Raw genomic sequence first — 15,609 nt, 5'->3', positions numbered from 1 at the left:
TTTACTACCCTCTTAAGTCACTAAGGACAAAAATGTCCACTTACAAAAAACTGTTATAAAAATAGAACAGATTGATATTTTTTTCTACTTTTTTCTGCATAAATCTCTTAAACAACTTCAGCCCTGCTTAAAACTATCAAATATTTAATAATTAGCAGGAACCCTTTAAATGCCAGAATCATGTAATCAAACTGGCATTTAAAAGGTTCAATTCCTAAAAATGATTGAATGTTTGGTAGTTTTGAGCAGGGCTGAAGTTGTTAAAGAGATTTATGCAGATGCAGTTTTTTGGCATGGACATTTTTGTCCTTAGTGACTTAAGAGGGTAGTAAATTAAACTGATGCCTGAGGGTTAATAGACAATAGGGCCTACATAGTGATGCTTTTTGAGTGAGCTCAAATTATTCTGAAGCAGTGTTGGGGGGAAATGTGTTTCAAATCAATGCACGTGAACAACAAGCTCAGGAGGATTTCGGGTGCAGTCGTCCTGAAATTCTCTCAAAATGTTTAGGAGTGCGTGTGTCAAAACAGGTTCTCATTTATGTCATAGGCGCCACCGTGAGGAGTCATGAAGTGATGATGTCGCAACCAAATTACCAGAGAAATCTGTTTAGTGCGCCGTTATATGTTTTCAAACTAAACCATGATATTTACCAGCAGTGATAAGAATGTATCACTCAAGTCAAGACGACACTTTAATGCAGAATCCATAGTTTCTTCCCACCCCTTAATGTGTAGTATTCAGCCTGTGAGTGCATGTTGCCTGTAAATGAGTGTGTATAAGTTTGTGCACATTCCACAAGTGCATACTTCAGGATGTGTGTGTGCCAGTTTAAATTCTGTTGAAATCCCCCCCCCCTCCCCTGGCGTCCACCGTTAATATTTATGCAGGCGCTATTTTCTCTCTCTTCACACAGACAGAGCCTGAAGGCATGATTTCCGGCTCCTCTGTCCCTCCCACCTTTCCTCCCTTTTCTCCCGGTCCCTCTCTCTCTCTGTGTGAGTAATTGCTTTCACAGGTAGTGGCTTGTCGACCGCATTGAAGTGCAAACTGCTGCAGAGTTAAGTTGTGGGTGCTGGCAGGAGAGGTAGAGAGGAATGGGGTGTGGGGGTCGATGGAGGCTGGTTCTGGAGAGGATGAATGTCCCAAGGGGAGAGCCGGCAGAGGATCCTTTTTTTTTTTTCAAGGAGTTATTTCCATCTCTTTCTCTCTGACTTTATTCTGACTTCCTGCTTCATCTCGTCTCTTTCTCTTGCTATCTCTGTCCTTGGAGATACTTCCCGACATCCTTGGACTTAAGAGATGACAGCTTTGCCTTTTCCTCGGCTTCTAGTCGGGTGGTTTTTGATTGATGGGAAAAAAGTTTGAAAGAAGAATGAACTTTCTTTACTTTTGGTGTCTGTTCAAGGTTAATCAGTTTCTCTCTCACAAAAACCTGAACATCCCTTCTTACGTGAACCGGCCTCCAATGTCAATATGACACATGCAGCAAACATCTAAGTGCTTTACATAACCTGTCTCTCATGTTGTGTTTGTTGATTAGTTAAAAAACAATTCAATGCGATATAAGAAACACACACCTTTGAATATGAAGCTTTATTGACATTAAACTGATACGACAACAGTTTGGTTGAAACCCCCGAGTTACACCTGTCAATAATTTAAGACAAAAACAATTTAAACATTAAAGACAGTATAGATAAAGTATAACACAGTTTAAAATCAAGATAAAAAACAGCACAGGAACTGGATACAACTAAAGAAGCAGCATGAGAACGTGATCAAAGACCACGGTAGTGTTGTATACTCAAAATCGGTCTTAATCTCAAGACCACTATTTAAAGGTCTCGTCTCGTCTCGGAAATCGAAAGCATTTTTACTCGGTCCTGTCTCGTTCCCAGACTGGGCGGACTCCGGATTTTAAATCAAGACCACCACTGAAAGGCTATTTTTTCCACGTCATCACTGCTTCTTTCTAAAAGAAGGAATAACTTCAATTCATTCATAATTTGATTTTTTATCCCCTGGTTACTCCCACAACCTTCCCGGTGTTATGGTCTAAGTTAATGACACGTCCGCTGCACAAGATGATGATTGTTCAGTGGTGTATGGTCTTGTACCGAAGCGGGATGACTCAGTATTTAAATGGTAGAAAGACAGGAGAAAACAGAATGCAATTTTCTGCACCAAAACACTGAGTCAAAGTCCTTATATGTGTAAATAGAGATGAGAATAAAAAAGATTCTGATTGTGATTCTAACATTACAAAAGCAGGATCTAACAGTAGAAATAAACAGGATAAACTCTCCCAACAGGAGAATTCATTTTTCATGCTTTTACTTTATTAAAAGGAGAAAAACATCTGAGACTCCCCCTCAATCTCCACCTTCAAGAAATCCCTAAAAACTCACCTCTTCAACATCGCCTACACCCTCTAACAAACCCTGTTCTCATCCTCCTTCTCTTACATTAGCTCTTCTCGGTACTGTTTTCACTGCTTGGTGTTTGGTTGTTATTCTTTGTTTATCATCTATGAGTACTCAGGAAAGCGCTTTGAAAGTCTGATGTTTTATTATTATTATTATGATTGTTAGATATTTCTTTAAAGCTCCTCATTGATTTCACTCATCTGATGATTGATCCAAGATCTCCTTCTAGTTCTTCACATGAACACATTTAGTATATCTTGGTGTCAGATTGCCCCCTGCTGGTCGTAAAGAATGTCACAGTGAAGGTGAAATGACAAATAAGAATGTGATTCTCCAACATCGAATGACATTATTGAATATGGAAAACATACCATTACTTATATAAAAAGATAGTCAGTATCATTCTCAGATTGATAGGAATGGAAAAAAAGTAAAACAGCAAAAATAGGAAAATTAGTCGTAGTCGTTCTCTCTTTTAAAAGGAGCAATACCATAACTCTAAACACCCAGAGAGCAGGGATACAAAGAAAAGGTTGAACAAAATAAATAAACACAAGCAGTTTGACTTCACATCCTCAAACGATGAAGAATGTCGACATGAAAGGAATACAACAAGATTGAAGGGATTCTGGGTAAAATCAGCTTCAAAACAAAGACTGCAGCTTCAACTTCACCAGCAGAGTAAAGAAGTCAGAAGCCTTTCAAACGATTTATTCTACAGTCTACAATTCACTTAGCAGACGCTTTTATCCAAAGCGACGTACATCAGAGAGTAAGAACAACACAAGCAAGGATCTAGAAAAAAGGGAACAATGTCAGTAAGAGCAAATGATCAGCTTTGAGTCTGATTGGACACACAAGTGCTGACAGGAAGTGACCAGAGGCAAAGCACAACATTGACAGCAGTTCTTGAGAGCTCTAATCAGTATAGAAACCATCTTATAAGTCGTCGTTATCAAACAAAAACCATCGTCGTTACCATCATCATCATCAATAATATGGAGACCATCATCATTAAGTTAGTAGGTATTCATGAAAGAGCTGGGTCTTTAGCTTTTTCTTAAAGGTGCAGAGGGACTCTGCAGAGCAAATGGACTTGGGAAGTTTGTTCCACCACCAGGGGGCGACAGAGGAGAAGAGTCTAGTTATCGTCTTAGGACCCTTAAGACGACTTAGATAAGATAAGATAAGACTTTATTGTCCGTTTGCACGAAAATAAGTCTTGCGTTAGAAATCCTCGCATCCCAATCAAATCACATCACACTCAAAAGACAGAACGTGAAACAGCCATTATATTTAAAATCACAGTGTGGAATCACAGTTCAGGAGGGACTTTCTTTAATATCATAACAAAGCTGTTCACTCTAAAATGAGTGTGAATGTCTGACATGTTGTTAACGATCCATTTTTATAATTTGTGCTCTTCATCCCAGAGGGTTCAGGAGATCTGGAAACTGTCTGCCTCAAATGTGAACATGGATTCTACCAGTAAGTCTCTCGGGTTACGAGTTTCATTGAGTTACACCTCCATGTTAAAAATGTCTTCATATTGACACACTCCCCACTTTTTCTCATGGCGTCCATCAGGTTGGGCTCGTATTGTCATCATATGTGTCCTGACGGGACCTACAATGTGGACGCCGACATGGTGTGTGCTCCGTGTGAAGACAAGAAGTGTGCCATCTGTGACCAGTCCCAGTGCTACTGGTGTGAAGAGGGACACTACGTCTTTGGTAACATTTGAAATTGATATTTTTTTTCTACTTTTTTCTGCATACATCTCTTAAACAACTTCAGCCCTGCTCAAAACTACCAAACATTCAATCAGTTTTAGGACTTTAACCCTTTAAATGTCAGTTTGATTACTTGATGTCAATGTTGTTATTTATGAAAAAAAAAAAACACAAAAATGAGTTATTTTCCATATAAAACATATTTGACGGCTGGGGGGATTTTTTTTTTTTTAAATCATTCTTGGATATGTCAAAGATTATCAAAAATATTGACTTTGATGCATTGTTAGTTTTTGTGTAGCATCAGATTTAAAATGTAGTTCCCTGTTTGGACATTGGAGGGCGAAAAATGTCCAATTTACAAAAACTGCTATAAAAATAGAACAGATTGATATATCTATTGATTATTATTATTTGGTTTTTTTGGGGGGGTCTTTATTGAGAAGACCATCCTGATGAGGTTATGGCTTTCCTCTGATTCATACAGGTTCAAACTCAAATCATTGCGAGACCTACTTAGACTATTTTCTTTATTGTTTTTCACATGCAGTTTTATTTCCCATATTTTCAGTGAGGGAGTTTGATGCTCTTTCCAGCACCTTAGAATAACCCTGTTACTGTGATCATTGTTATCAAAGCTGAAGTTAAATACTGCCCTCGTGTGTCCAGAGGGAGAGTGTGTGGATCACTGTAAGGAAGGTTTCTTTGTGGACGAGGAGAGCCAGGAGTGTGAGCCCTGTCACCGCACCTGTCTCGACTGCGGAGGGCCGCGGTACGACGACTGCGACTCCTGCGAGGAAGGCTTCAGGCTGAAGAACGGGGAGTGTTTGGAGGGCAGACAGCTTACCTCCTGCCCGGAGAAACACTTCAGAAACGGTGGGGCAAACGTTAATTTGACATCAGTTATCTATCTCGTCAACATGTCTATACGTTTATTGGCGTGGTTAAGAATGACCTGAATGTGGTTTCCTGCCCTGAACTAAAAGAAAATAAAACTGATTTCATTGATGCTGGTTTGACTCGTACTTGTTAAATGTGAGTTGTGACTTTTTACAGCTCTCTTCACCTTTAAATGAAAATACAAACGTACTAATCTAAACTCCAGCTACTGAAGCATGATGCAATGAAATAAACATTTTATAACTCAAGTTTTATTTATTTAAAATACATATTATTAGTTTGAGTCACAAAGAGGCGTCGCCCCTTGACGCTCAGATATTTTAATTCACATTTTTAGTCGTGGCTCTGACTCATGTCTTTAAATGACGTCTCAGTGGTGTTTGTTATGTATTAACTTGTTAGGTATTGTGACTGTACTGTCGACAGAGGCACTGCTTGTCAATAGGCAAGGCAGGCAACTGCTTGGGGCCCCAAGACCAGAAGGGGGCCCCAAAGGGGGTCACAAACTTAAACCAAAGCAGCGACCTAAAATGTGCAAATTTTTGCAATGACAGTAGGAAACCTCCCCATCTGACAGCACTCACTCTTGTTGCCCTGCAGAGTGTGGCATGCATTATTGCAAAGTTCGTCAACAAAGAAAGATGTGGAGGAATGATTGTGTAGAGGAGAGAAGAAAAAACAAGTATGAGGATTAAGCATCAGGAGACTGGCAGAAATGTCAGAGGGACCCCAAAATTATTTTTTGCAGAGGGCCCCAACAGACTGTAGAATCGCCCCTGACTGTCCATAATGTTTGTCATGTGTATGAATTGATCAGGTGGCAAATGAGTTTCCCCGCTGGGGATTAATAAAGTTTTCTTATCTAATCTAATTTAAAATCTAAAGAAAATATCAAACAGCACTCACATCTGAATCGTTGAGTGCTGGACAAAAAATAAACAAAGGCAAAAGGAAGCCTGAGTCCGCACACCAGAAGCTGCTCCAAATCACATTTAATGACATCTATCATCTATCAAGTTTCATGTGAATAAGAGCAGCTTCTGGTGTTCGGACAAAATCTAGAGGTCTTTGGTCATTTTGCACATTCAGAACCAAAATAAACAAAATAAACATTTAGCAACCTGATCCTCAAAGAGTCCAGACGTCACTACGAGGAGGCATCTCTGCCTCGACACATTATGATAAAGTGAGTGATAGAGGTATATCCTTAAACCTACGCACTTCTCCACTTCTCCACTAAAACCTTTTTAAAGGGAGAGAACTAGTGTGCACACATCCAGGCAAACAGCATACAGGACAAGAAATGGACCAACTGCAGGGCCGCGTTTCCATCTACAAGATCTTCCCCTGAGGAAGATGTGGACCTTTCTCTTTCTTCTAAAACCTTTTACTAAAACGGGTTGACAAGTTCATTCTCCTTACAATACCTGCAAACATGTTCCTGTTTCCATCTGAGATTTACAGCATAGACTATTCATCATCGAGTCCGTCCTGTGGAGCTAAGAAGGTGAAAACTAAAACCTTTGCATTAACTTAAACTTGAGTACATTTCCCCTTCACATATTTCTTATATTTGATATGACAGTGGATAGAGTAGGAAACCAGGGAGAGAGGGTGGGGAATGATAAACAGGAAAGGAGCCACAGGTTGGACCCAAACACAGACTGCCCTCTTGGAGTACTGCGATCTGCCATCTGCGCCCCATATTTCGTCCTCACTCATCTCACACCCAGGATCCTTCTGCCAAATGATCCTCAGATTTTTGGCAAATATTTCAGCCCTTAAAAATGAACTCTCTAATTTCTAAGAACTTCCAAAAATAATATCCTTAAGTCTGTTTTTCCAGCAATGTTGCATGCCTCCTTTTTTTAGATTATCCGCCTATTTTCCCTTAACATTCATGTCTAAATATTCTGTTTGTGTTTTCTTTCTTCCCCTCAGCTCGGGGTGAATGTGAGCAGTGCCACTCGTTCTGTAAGACCTGCTTTGGATCAACGAGGGAGAACTGCAGCAGCTGCTCCTCAGGTGTGTATTTTATGTCCCGTATGGTGCAGATATTTAGCTTTCGTTTGTTTTCTTTATTATATTTCTCACATAATTGCTGAGATATCTTTCTTTAATTCTTCAGGTCGCTTCCTGACTGCTCGACAGACCTGTGTGACTCGCTGTCTGTCCGGCACGTTTGCCAACGAGGCGTCAAGTCGCTGTGAGGAGTGCTCTGAAGGCTGTGTCATGTGTCAGGATGACAAACACTGCCAGCACTGCCGCAGTGGGCTTTACCTGCACAAAGATGTGTGTGTGGTGGACTGTCCCAGGTGAGTGTCATACTGTGTTTTCTTATTCCCCTTGACTGACACATGAAAAAAAAAAAGCACTTTCATAATTCATCCATCCTGATCTCTTCTCCACCTTGTTCTCAAGGGGTTTTCCTCAGGACGGTGTTTGTCAGCTGTGTGAGCCACAGTGTGAATCCTGCAGGGGAAACTCCACTCACTGTCTGAGCTGCGGGCTGCATTACTTCCTGCTGGATCACTCCTGCACGTCACACTGTCCGGAGGGATATCACGCCAGCGAGACCCAGTGCCACCGCTGCCCAGCTCACTGCAGAGAGTGCAATGAAGACGGCCTGTGCAAGAGTGAGTACGCTGGCTGGAGTGGAATAAGATAGAGAGGTGGGAGGTTTGAAGACATATGTGTTTGGAGAGTAATATTTAAATTATTCATAGCAAAGTTTAAAAAAACAAAACAAGTGACAAAGGACTTCACAAAGGGAGCCAAATAAAAAGGGCAGGTTATAAAATATTTAAGAGCAAAGATTAAGAACCCACAGATATTCTTCATCAAAGAAACTATATAATAATTTAAATTCCAGCACAACCAGGGTCCAGATCAACTCATTATTTTTCTATCCAGGATGAGCGTATCCATTCTGTTTTTTAAAAGAATAAGTGGATATGTGCACCGGTGGCATAGTGGTTGGTTCGCGTGCCCGGTGAGTGGAGGGTGTCACCCTCTGGGTTCAAATCCAGCCTGTTGCTCCTTTCTCGCATGTTGTTCATTTCCGGCGCTGTCCACTCTCCTAAAGTCACAAAAAAATAAACCTTTAAAAAAAAAAAGAACAAATGGATATAATCCAGCCAATTGTATATGTTGACTGTCTTGAAATAAGATGTTATCTAAATGAGTAAGAACATCTCTCATCAAGACGTTTAATAAGTACATTTTTACTTATGACAAGAAATTCGTTTTTTTTTCCCGTTTAAATATGTTGAAATAAGAAATGTATCTAAACTTGTCTGGTAAATTTGACTAATGTTAATACTATTGGAGTAACACTTTTATTTTTTATTCCATTATTTAACCACAAAATAAACAAATAAACGTGTTGGGTGTCATGGAGAGTCAACAGACAACGACAACAACAAACCATTTACCACTTGCTTAGTTTGGAGTTTGTACCCTCTTTTTGTCTTGTTCCTGATCATCAGGGAATCATTTTATCTCAAACTAACAGTCGTTTAAGTTTGAGATTAAAAGCAATATTTAAAAAATTTAAATATTTAAAAAAAAAGGTGAAATAAGTGAATAATGATAATAACAGTGCTAACTTTGTAGCACTGAAACAAAGGGATCCACAAAATGTGCAGCTTAAATCTGGCTCCAACATTTTATCACATTTTGTGTATTTTGCACACAAGCCTTGGGTGTCTTTATTTCACTGTTTATCATCTCTCTCTCTCTCTCTCTCTCTCTCTCTCTCTCTCTCTCTCTCTCTCTCTCTCTCTCTCTCAGAGTGTGCCCCTTATTACTTCCTCCATGACGATAAGTGTGTGGACGATTGTCCCGCTGGCTTCTTTGCCAGCGAGGGGCAGCAGGATTGTATGCGCTGCCACGCTGATTGTGCCTCGTGTGACGGCCCGGACTTTGACGACTGTGATGTGTGTCGCAACCCCGCAGCCGTCCGTTACAGAGGAGAGTGTCTGCCCGACTGTCCCGAAGAGACCTACCATGATGACAGCACCAACGAGTGCAGAGGTAGATCGCACAACGATCACCAGTCGTAGAATATACACACATCATCACCCCCTCCTGCAAACATGCGGTTCATTTTCCTGACTTTTACCTCCTAATGCATACATCTGTTCACTCTTTTCATGCCCAACATTTTACTTGAGGACTGGCAGGAAAAATATTAATCTGTTTGTATTCTCAAATGCGTCAAATATCAGGGGTTTTATGCATGTGTGAAAACACCGTACTGTTTGTAAGTTGGCAAACAGCATAAAAATGCAAATAACTCTGTGAGTCATGACTGTCTACAATGGGTGTGACACCCGAGTCCCACTGTCTGTGATGTTTTCAGAGTTTTCAGAGTCCTATCTTCACTTTGTTTACATCGCCCGGCCGGCCGGCTGACTCCTCCCCTCGTGTATAAAAGTTGTTTAATTGAGGGACTAGAGAAAAGAAGAATAACATACTGTACTCACTGCTTAACTGTGTTTCTAGATCACGCTCATTTCAGGTAAATTTACATGCAGTGTGAAGATACAAGCAGAATAAAGATCACTAGCATTAGCATGCTAACACAACAATGCAGCGCGAGTTGTTTTGGTTTCATGCTGGTGCTCAAGGGCGACATCTGCTGGATCAAAAAATCGCATATAAAGCCTTTAACTTTGACATTCACGTCTGTCACTTTAAAGTTGTGAAATACAAACATGAGTTTTTGTACCGCTGCTCTAAAGTCCATTTGCTTCTTATATAACATATCTGCACAGTGGTCACTCTGAACATTTTTATAGCTCTATTTGACCATTTAATCTTATCTATTGGACTTGTTTACATATTATCATATAGAGAGATCGCCTCAGGAATGTTCATCGTCCCTCAGTGTAGTGACAATAAAGTTCATTCTCCTTCTCTATCTCGTGGATTTTCCTTTTTTCCCAGATTGTGACAAGACATGTTCGAGCTGCTCAGGCCCCGAGCCCTCGTCCTGCCTCGTCTGCAACACAAACAGGCACAAAGACGCCAGCGGACACTGTGTGTGGTACAGTCAGTGCTCCCTGCGCTCCTACATAGACACCAATGGAGAGTGCCGACATTGTCACAAACTGTGCCATCGATGTTACGGGCCGGGCAAACACCAATGCTTCAGCTGCAATGATCCGCTCTTCCTTCTCAGTAAGTTCTAGCAGAGAAAACTCCTGATTAACCCTTTAACTTCTGTACACGAGAAGCTTGAATGAACCTCTTTACTTTGTCCATCAGACAGCACATGTGTGCAGCAGTGTCCTGTGGGTTACCATGCCGACGACAATGATGAAAACGTGTGTGAGCGCTGTCACTTCAGCTGCAAGTCGTGTGCGGGTCGTCACAGCGTTCAGTGTCTCGCCTGTGAAACGGGATTCTTCAAAGAGGGAAGCAGCTGCGTGGAAACCTGTTCAGAGAGGTTAGAAAACACGCACACACACACTTTTACACACACACTCAAAGTCGCCTTTCTTCTCTGCGTCATCCTCAGGTATCCTCTCGCTCTCTCTTTTCTTTCAGTCACTTTGGAAACACCAACACGATGGTGTGTGAGCGCTGTGACCCGTCCTGCAGCCGTTGTTGGGCGGGAGGAAACAGAAACTGTCTGAGCTGTCGGGAAGGTTACGTCTACCTGAGACAGCGGGGACAGTGTCTGAAGAGCTGCCCTCCAGGCTACTACCAGAGAGGACACTCCAACACCTGCTACCAGTGTCACCCCACCTGCAAGACCTGCAACGGTACAAACCTGCCATGAGTGTCCTTAAAGTTGCATACTGTATACTCTGATGATTTGCAAATCATTAAAGGCTTTATATGCTTTATATATTTTTTGATCCAGCAGATGTCGCCCTTGAACCAAAACAACTCTCGGTGCATTGTTGTGTTAGCATGCTAATGCTAGCGATCTTTATTATGCTGGTATCTTCACACTGCATGTAAATTTACCTGAAATGAGCGTGATCTAGAAACACAGTTAAGCAGTGAGTACAGTATGTTATTCTTCTTTTCTCTAGTCCCTCAATTAAACAACTTTTATACTCGAGGGGAGGAGTCAGCCGGCCGTCCTGGCGATGTAAACAAAGTGAAGATAGGACTCTGAAAACTCTGAAAACATCACAGACAGTGGGACTCGGGTGTTACACCCATTGTAGACAGTCATGACTCACAGAGTTATTTTCAGAGGAGATACTTGATTTATATTATATTTAAGTGTGAAAAATCACATATAAAGACTTTAAACCCCCATATGTGATTTAACGATGACATCAAATCATCATGAGCTTGTTGTGAGTATGTGAGTCACAGTACTATGACAATAAGTGTTTTGTCTATCCTGAGCTGAGGCTTTTGATATACTTATTAGGAAATTACAGTCGAGCATGTGACAGCATTTGGAATTTCCTTTCCTCTTCTTTCAATTAAATATGCCTGTTGGCCTGAACAAATGACGACAAATCCCCCAAAAAGAACAGAAAAGACGGAAAAGGGTGGTGTAATTTAGGGTTTAAGAGTTATCTGTGTGTGTGTTTCTGATTTTCAGTGTGTGACTTGTGACTGCCTCTATGTTCAAGCGTTTCCCCTCTCTCTCTCTTTCCAGACAGGGGCGCTTCTTCCTGCCAGTCCTGTTACGACGGCTTCAAGTACATGGGTGGAATCTGTGAATCCAAATGTCTTGTAGGCTTCTACGCTGCGTCAAAGGTGACCCTCAAGCTTGTGTTTTTATTCACTATTCAGGAGTGGTTACATTTTGTTCAAATCACAGAAAGTGAATCAGTAAGTCAAGTTTTATTTTTTTGGTAACCTTTTATAATAACCATCATGAATAAAGTAAATTACGGTGGCCCTGAAGTGCAAAGCACAACGACAACTACAAATAAGAAAACAAACAAAATAACTTCTAACGGAAAAGGTAGGTACCTGCAGTCAACAATAATCGTCGCTGATTGGACGAACGCACTGTCTGTCTTTTTAACAGGAAGTAAATGCTTCTTAAAAGTTAACGAAAGCAGCATTTCCTTCTGGTTAAAAAGATAGACTGCGTTCGTTTTTTAATGTGTTTTGTGATTTGTCGTTGTGCTTTGCGCTTCAGGGCCACCGTAGTAAATCGATAGTTCATTTATTTCAGCTGAAACTTATTTAAAATATGAAAATAAAAGTAAAGAAATCATGACATCCTCTCTCTCTTGTTTGGCTGAAGTTTGTGTAGAGGTAATAACAACAAGTTTTCTTCTTTTGTTTTTAATTTTGGGGGCTTTTTATGCCGTAGAGACAGGACAGTGGATGGAGTCGGAAACTCAGGGAGAGAATACTGATCTGATTTTTTGCGATATTTCTCAGAAACAGGATTAGATAACAGAGTGACATGATGGTCAAAAGACATTTCATGCTGGTGAAAGATGACGCCTAGATCCTCTGGGGTATATTTCAGATTTAGATCATTGGCTCCAGCTGTAGTCATAGAAGAGAGTTTAGAGATAAATGCTGCACCAAGTCTGCTTTATAACACATTCCTCTGTTTCATCAGGGCAATGATCCAATCTGTAAAGCGTGTGACCCGTCCTGCCTTGACTGCCGAGGTCCCACATCAAAGAACTGCACAGTGTGTCCTGCCCTCCAGATGCTGTCAGACGACGGCCGCTGCTTGTCCTGCTGTGGAGACAAAGCACGGCACGACAGTAAACCGTTGTCCTGGGAGTGCTGTAACTGTAGCATCTCATGGGGTAAGCAGAAGCACACTCATGAACATGACCCGCAGATACAAATGAATAAGTCAAATTCTTCTGGACTGGGAGAACTCTTGTTGATTTGTGTTTTTTTGTGCGTCTGTTATCTGTAACAGTTGCTCTGTGTAATGAATTGGATTTCTGGCTTCCTCACCGTGCAGACATGAGTTTCATGTTCCTGCCAAACAAAGGCTTCCAGACTTTTTGCATGATGTTAAATTAGTTCCTATTACAGGATTTTCCAAGCTTTCTCAGCCTCTGGCAGTCAACAACAAGACAGCCTTTCATTGAAAAAGAGAGTCTTGTAAAACACATGAAGATTGATCAGGAGCAAAACCAAGTAAAAGGGTCATGTCTAAGAGGGGGAATCGAACGGTAGCTCATGATATGATACGATATTAGTGTTGTAGTCAAGACCAAACTAACTGAGACCAGAGTGGTCCGAAAGTAAGACCAAGCCATTTAGGGGTCGAGACTGAGTCAAGACCAAGACCATAAATATGACAAAAGAAATCATCATCTTGGGTGCAGGGGGCGTGTCACTAACTTAGACTGTAGCACCGGGAAGGTAGCGGCCGTAAAAATACACTACACTACACGATACGATGTAATGCATGGCCCACGATGAAACTATAAACCTCCATTCTACAATAATAAGAGATGGAAAATGTAGGGTAACTCAAGATATGAGATGATTTGGTAGGATAGGCGATATGCAACACCATCGATTACGACGATATGACGATACAGGGATTCAAGAATCGATAAATAGCAAGACAGATATCTGACGAACTGAAGAATATGAAACCCCCTTAAAAAGATGAAGTGAAGGATTTATGTATTTATTCACTGCAATTTGGTGTCAGTTTCACCTCTCATCACGCTGAATCCTTCAGCTTCCTTTCACTGCTGTCTTTCATTATCCCGCTGTCTTCTTCTTTGGCCAATCAAACTTCTGTTCACGTTACCTTCATTCATATCATAAGAGCCGACGTGAGGATTCATGGAGTAGTGACTCAGATTGGCAGGGAAATCTGTTTAGAGTGTTGTTGTTTTTCTAATTTAAAAATCGATGTTTGGCACCAGCGGTTAAATAATTGTGTCACACGAGTTAGGACGACGATATATTACCTCATGTCTGATTTCAGCTAACGCTCTGTCCCATTGTCTTTCCAGACGAGTGCATCATGGGAGTGAACTTTGTCATAAGGGACACGTGGGCTATAGAGGCTCAACACAACACCACCAGGCTCCTCATCACCGCCTGTGTCCTACTCATCCTCGCCATGGGAGGAGGGGTCTTCCTCTACCTCAACACTCGATCCAAATTCCAAACCCTCGCACCAAAAATCAAATCTGGAGGCTACGAGAAACTGGACACTAACGGAGACGTCGCCGCGCAACCAGCCACCTCTCCATTCGGGGAGTACAGCGACCGAATCATGGAGGGTGAGGACGAAGAGGAGGAGGACGATGAAGATATTGTGTACATGGGGCAAGACGGGACGGTCTACAAAAAGTTCAAGTACGGACTCTTGGACGAGGAGGAGATTGAGCTCGAGTACGACGATGAGAGCTACTCGTTCGGTTGAAGAAGAAAGCTCAAAAGACATGAGGGGGAAGAAATATCCTCTGAAATGTGACACTAAGTCTAAATATGTTGTTTGTCATTTGTTAGGGTTCTACACACTCGAATGTGATTGGTCAGATTTTGCGTCAACTGATCGTCGAATGTTGTTTTTTCTGTGATTAATCCATATTCTTATTTGAAACGGATAAAGAGAATTCACTTTTTGTCTTCTAGACTTGGAATGACATTCTATTCTATGATCGGACTTGATCCATCCTTTTTCTCACTCATCAAGTCTGATGACCTCATAGCGATATTACACATGCTCATTTACTAAAAAGAACCCGTACACACACCGACGGCCCACCTGCGGGCCGTCAGAGTGTGTGCGGATTCAACCACCACAGGAGCCACAATCTACTCATCAGTCAGACACCAACAAGGAAACAAAGACTTACCATTTAGAGATTTACTGAACTTTTCCGATCGTAATTTTCAGACATAAACAGTCCTGCCTGTATATCTGAAAGGTTGGCAGTGGAATGAGGCTGTTTTGAACGTGTCGTGGAATATTTGACTATTTGGAGTCACTCCTACTCGTTTGAGTGTGAAAGTTTCTTTTGAACAAAGTATTTTCAAAGTAATTATTATTAGGAATCGTCTTGAAGACACTCCAGTCACTCCATGAGACGTTTAGTCATCACACCTGATTGTTTTCTGCTTAAACTCGTCTCCAACCCTTTAAAACACTCCCTATATGAAGTTAAGCTGGTTCAACAGATGGCACTGATCAGTTTTTGTGTGTTTTTAAAATTTGAGTTCTTTTTGTCTTTTGGGACCACAGTTGTTTTACTAAATCTTGAAAGAACCAACTTGATTTTTCTCTGCAGTACTCCGGTTTTTAAGATTTGAGATCTTATCACATTTTGTAAGTGAGGACGAGGACGGAGTAATGTACCAAAGAAAAGTGAATGAGGTTTGTCTAAAATGAGACAGCATCGCAGGGAATAAATATAATCCAAAGAGGTACTATAACAAGGAATGTAACAAGCACTTCAAAAAAGGAATAAAAACAGAAGCTTGAATTCAGAGCACACTGCCTGTAGTTACACTTTCTGATCTTATTAGTGCTCAGATATAATTTTCTCTCCCAACAGGGCATCTTTTTATCGAGATAAACCGTGTAAAACCATCTCCAACCCATGATTTCTTTTTGCTA

At 41.1% G+C, this 15,609-nt stretch overlaps 1 protein-coding gene across 1 annotated transcript in view; it reads left to right on the top strand.

Annotated features, from left to right (window-relative positions):
* Nucleotides 1–15,236, top strand: part of LOC136177657 (proprotein convertase subtilisin/kexin type 5-like) — a 19,463-nt gene extending 4,227 nt beyond the window's left edge. Inside the window, exons 2-14 of the mRNA XM_065951477.1 lie at nt 3,864–3,918; nt 4,018–4,163; nt 4,833–5,039; nt 7,005–7,088; nt 7,192–7,378; nt 7,485–7,699; nt 8,856–9,098; nt 10,014–10,247; nt 10,335–10,515; nt 10,617–10,834; nt 11,695–11,795; nt 12,622–12,817; nt 13,997–15,236. Of these exons, the coding sequence (XP_065807549.1) occupies nt 4,040–4,163; nt 4,833–5,039; nt 7,005–7,088; nt 7,192–7,378; nt 7,485–7,699; nt 8,856–9,098; nt 10,014–10,247; nt 10,335–10,515; nt 10,617–10,834; nt 11,695–11,795; nt 12,622–12,817; nt 13,997–14,412 (2,406 nt within the window). The 5' untranslated portion in view covers nt 3,864–3,918; nt 4,018–4,039 and the 3' untranslated portion in view covers nt 14,413–15,236. The remainder of the gene's footprint in view (nt 1–3,863; nt 3,919–4,017; nt 4,164–4,832; nt 5,040–7,004; nt 7,089–7,191; nt 7,379–7,484; nt 7,700–8,855; nt 9,099–10,013; nt 10,248–10,334; nt 10,516–10,616; nt 10,835–11,694; nt 11,796–12,621; nt 12,818–13,996) is intronic.
* Nucleotides 15,237–15,609: the final 373 nt, after the last annotated feature.

This window comes from Labrus bergylta, chromosome 2 (assembly GCF_963930695.1).
Source record: "Labrus bergylta chromosome 2, fLabBer1.1, whole genome shotgun sequence".
In the NCBI taxonomy this organism is placed as follows: domain Eukaryota; kingdom Metazoa; phylum Chordata; class Actinopteri; order Labriformes; family Labridae; genus Labrus; species Labrus bergylta.
This window is presented reverse-complemented; position numbering and strand designations above follow the sequence as displayed.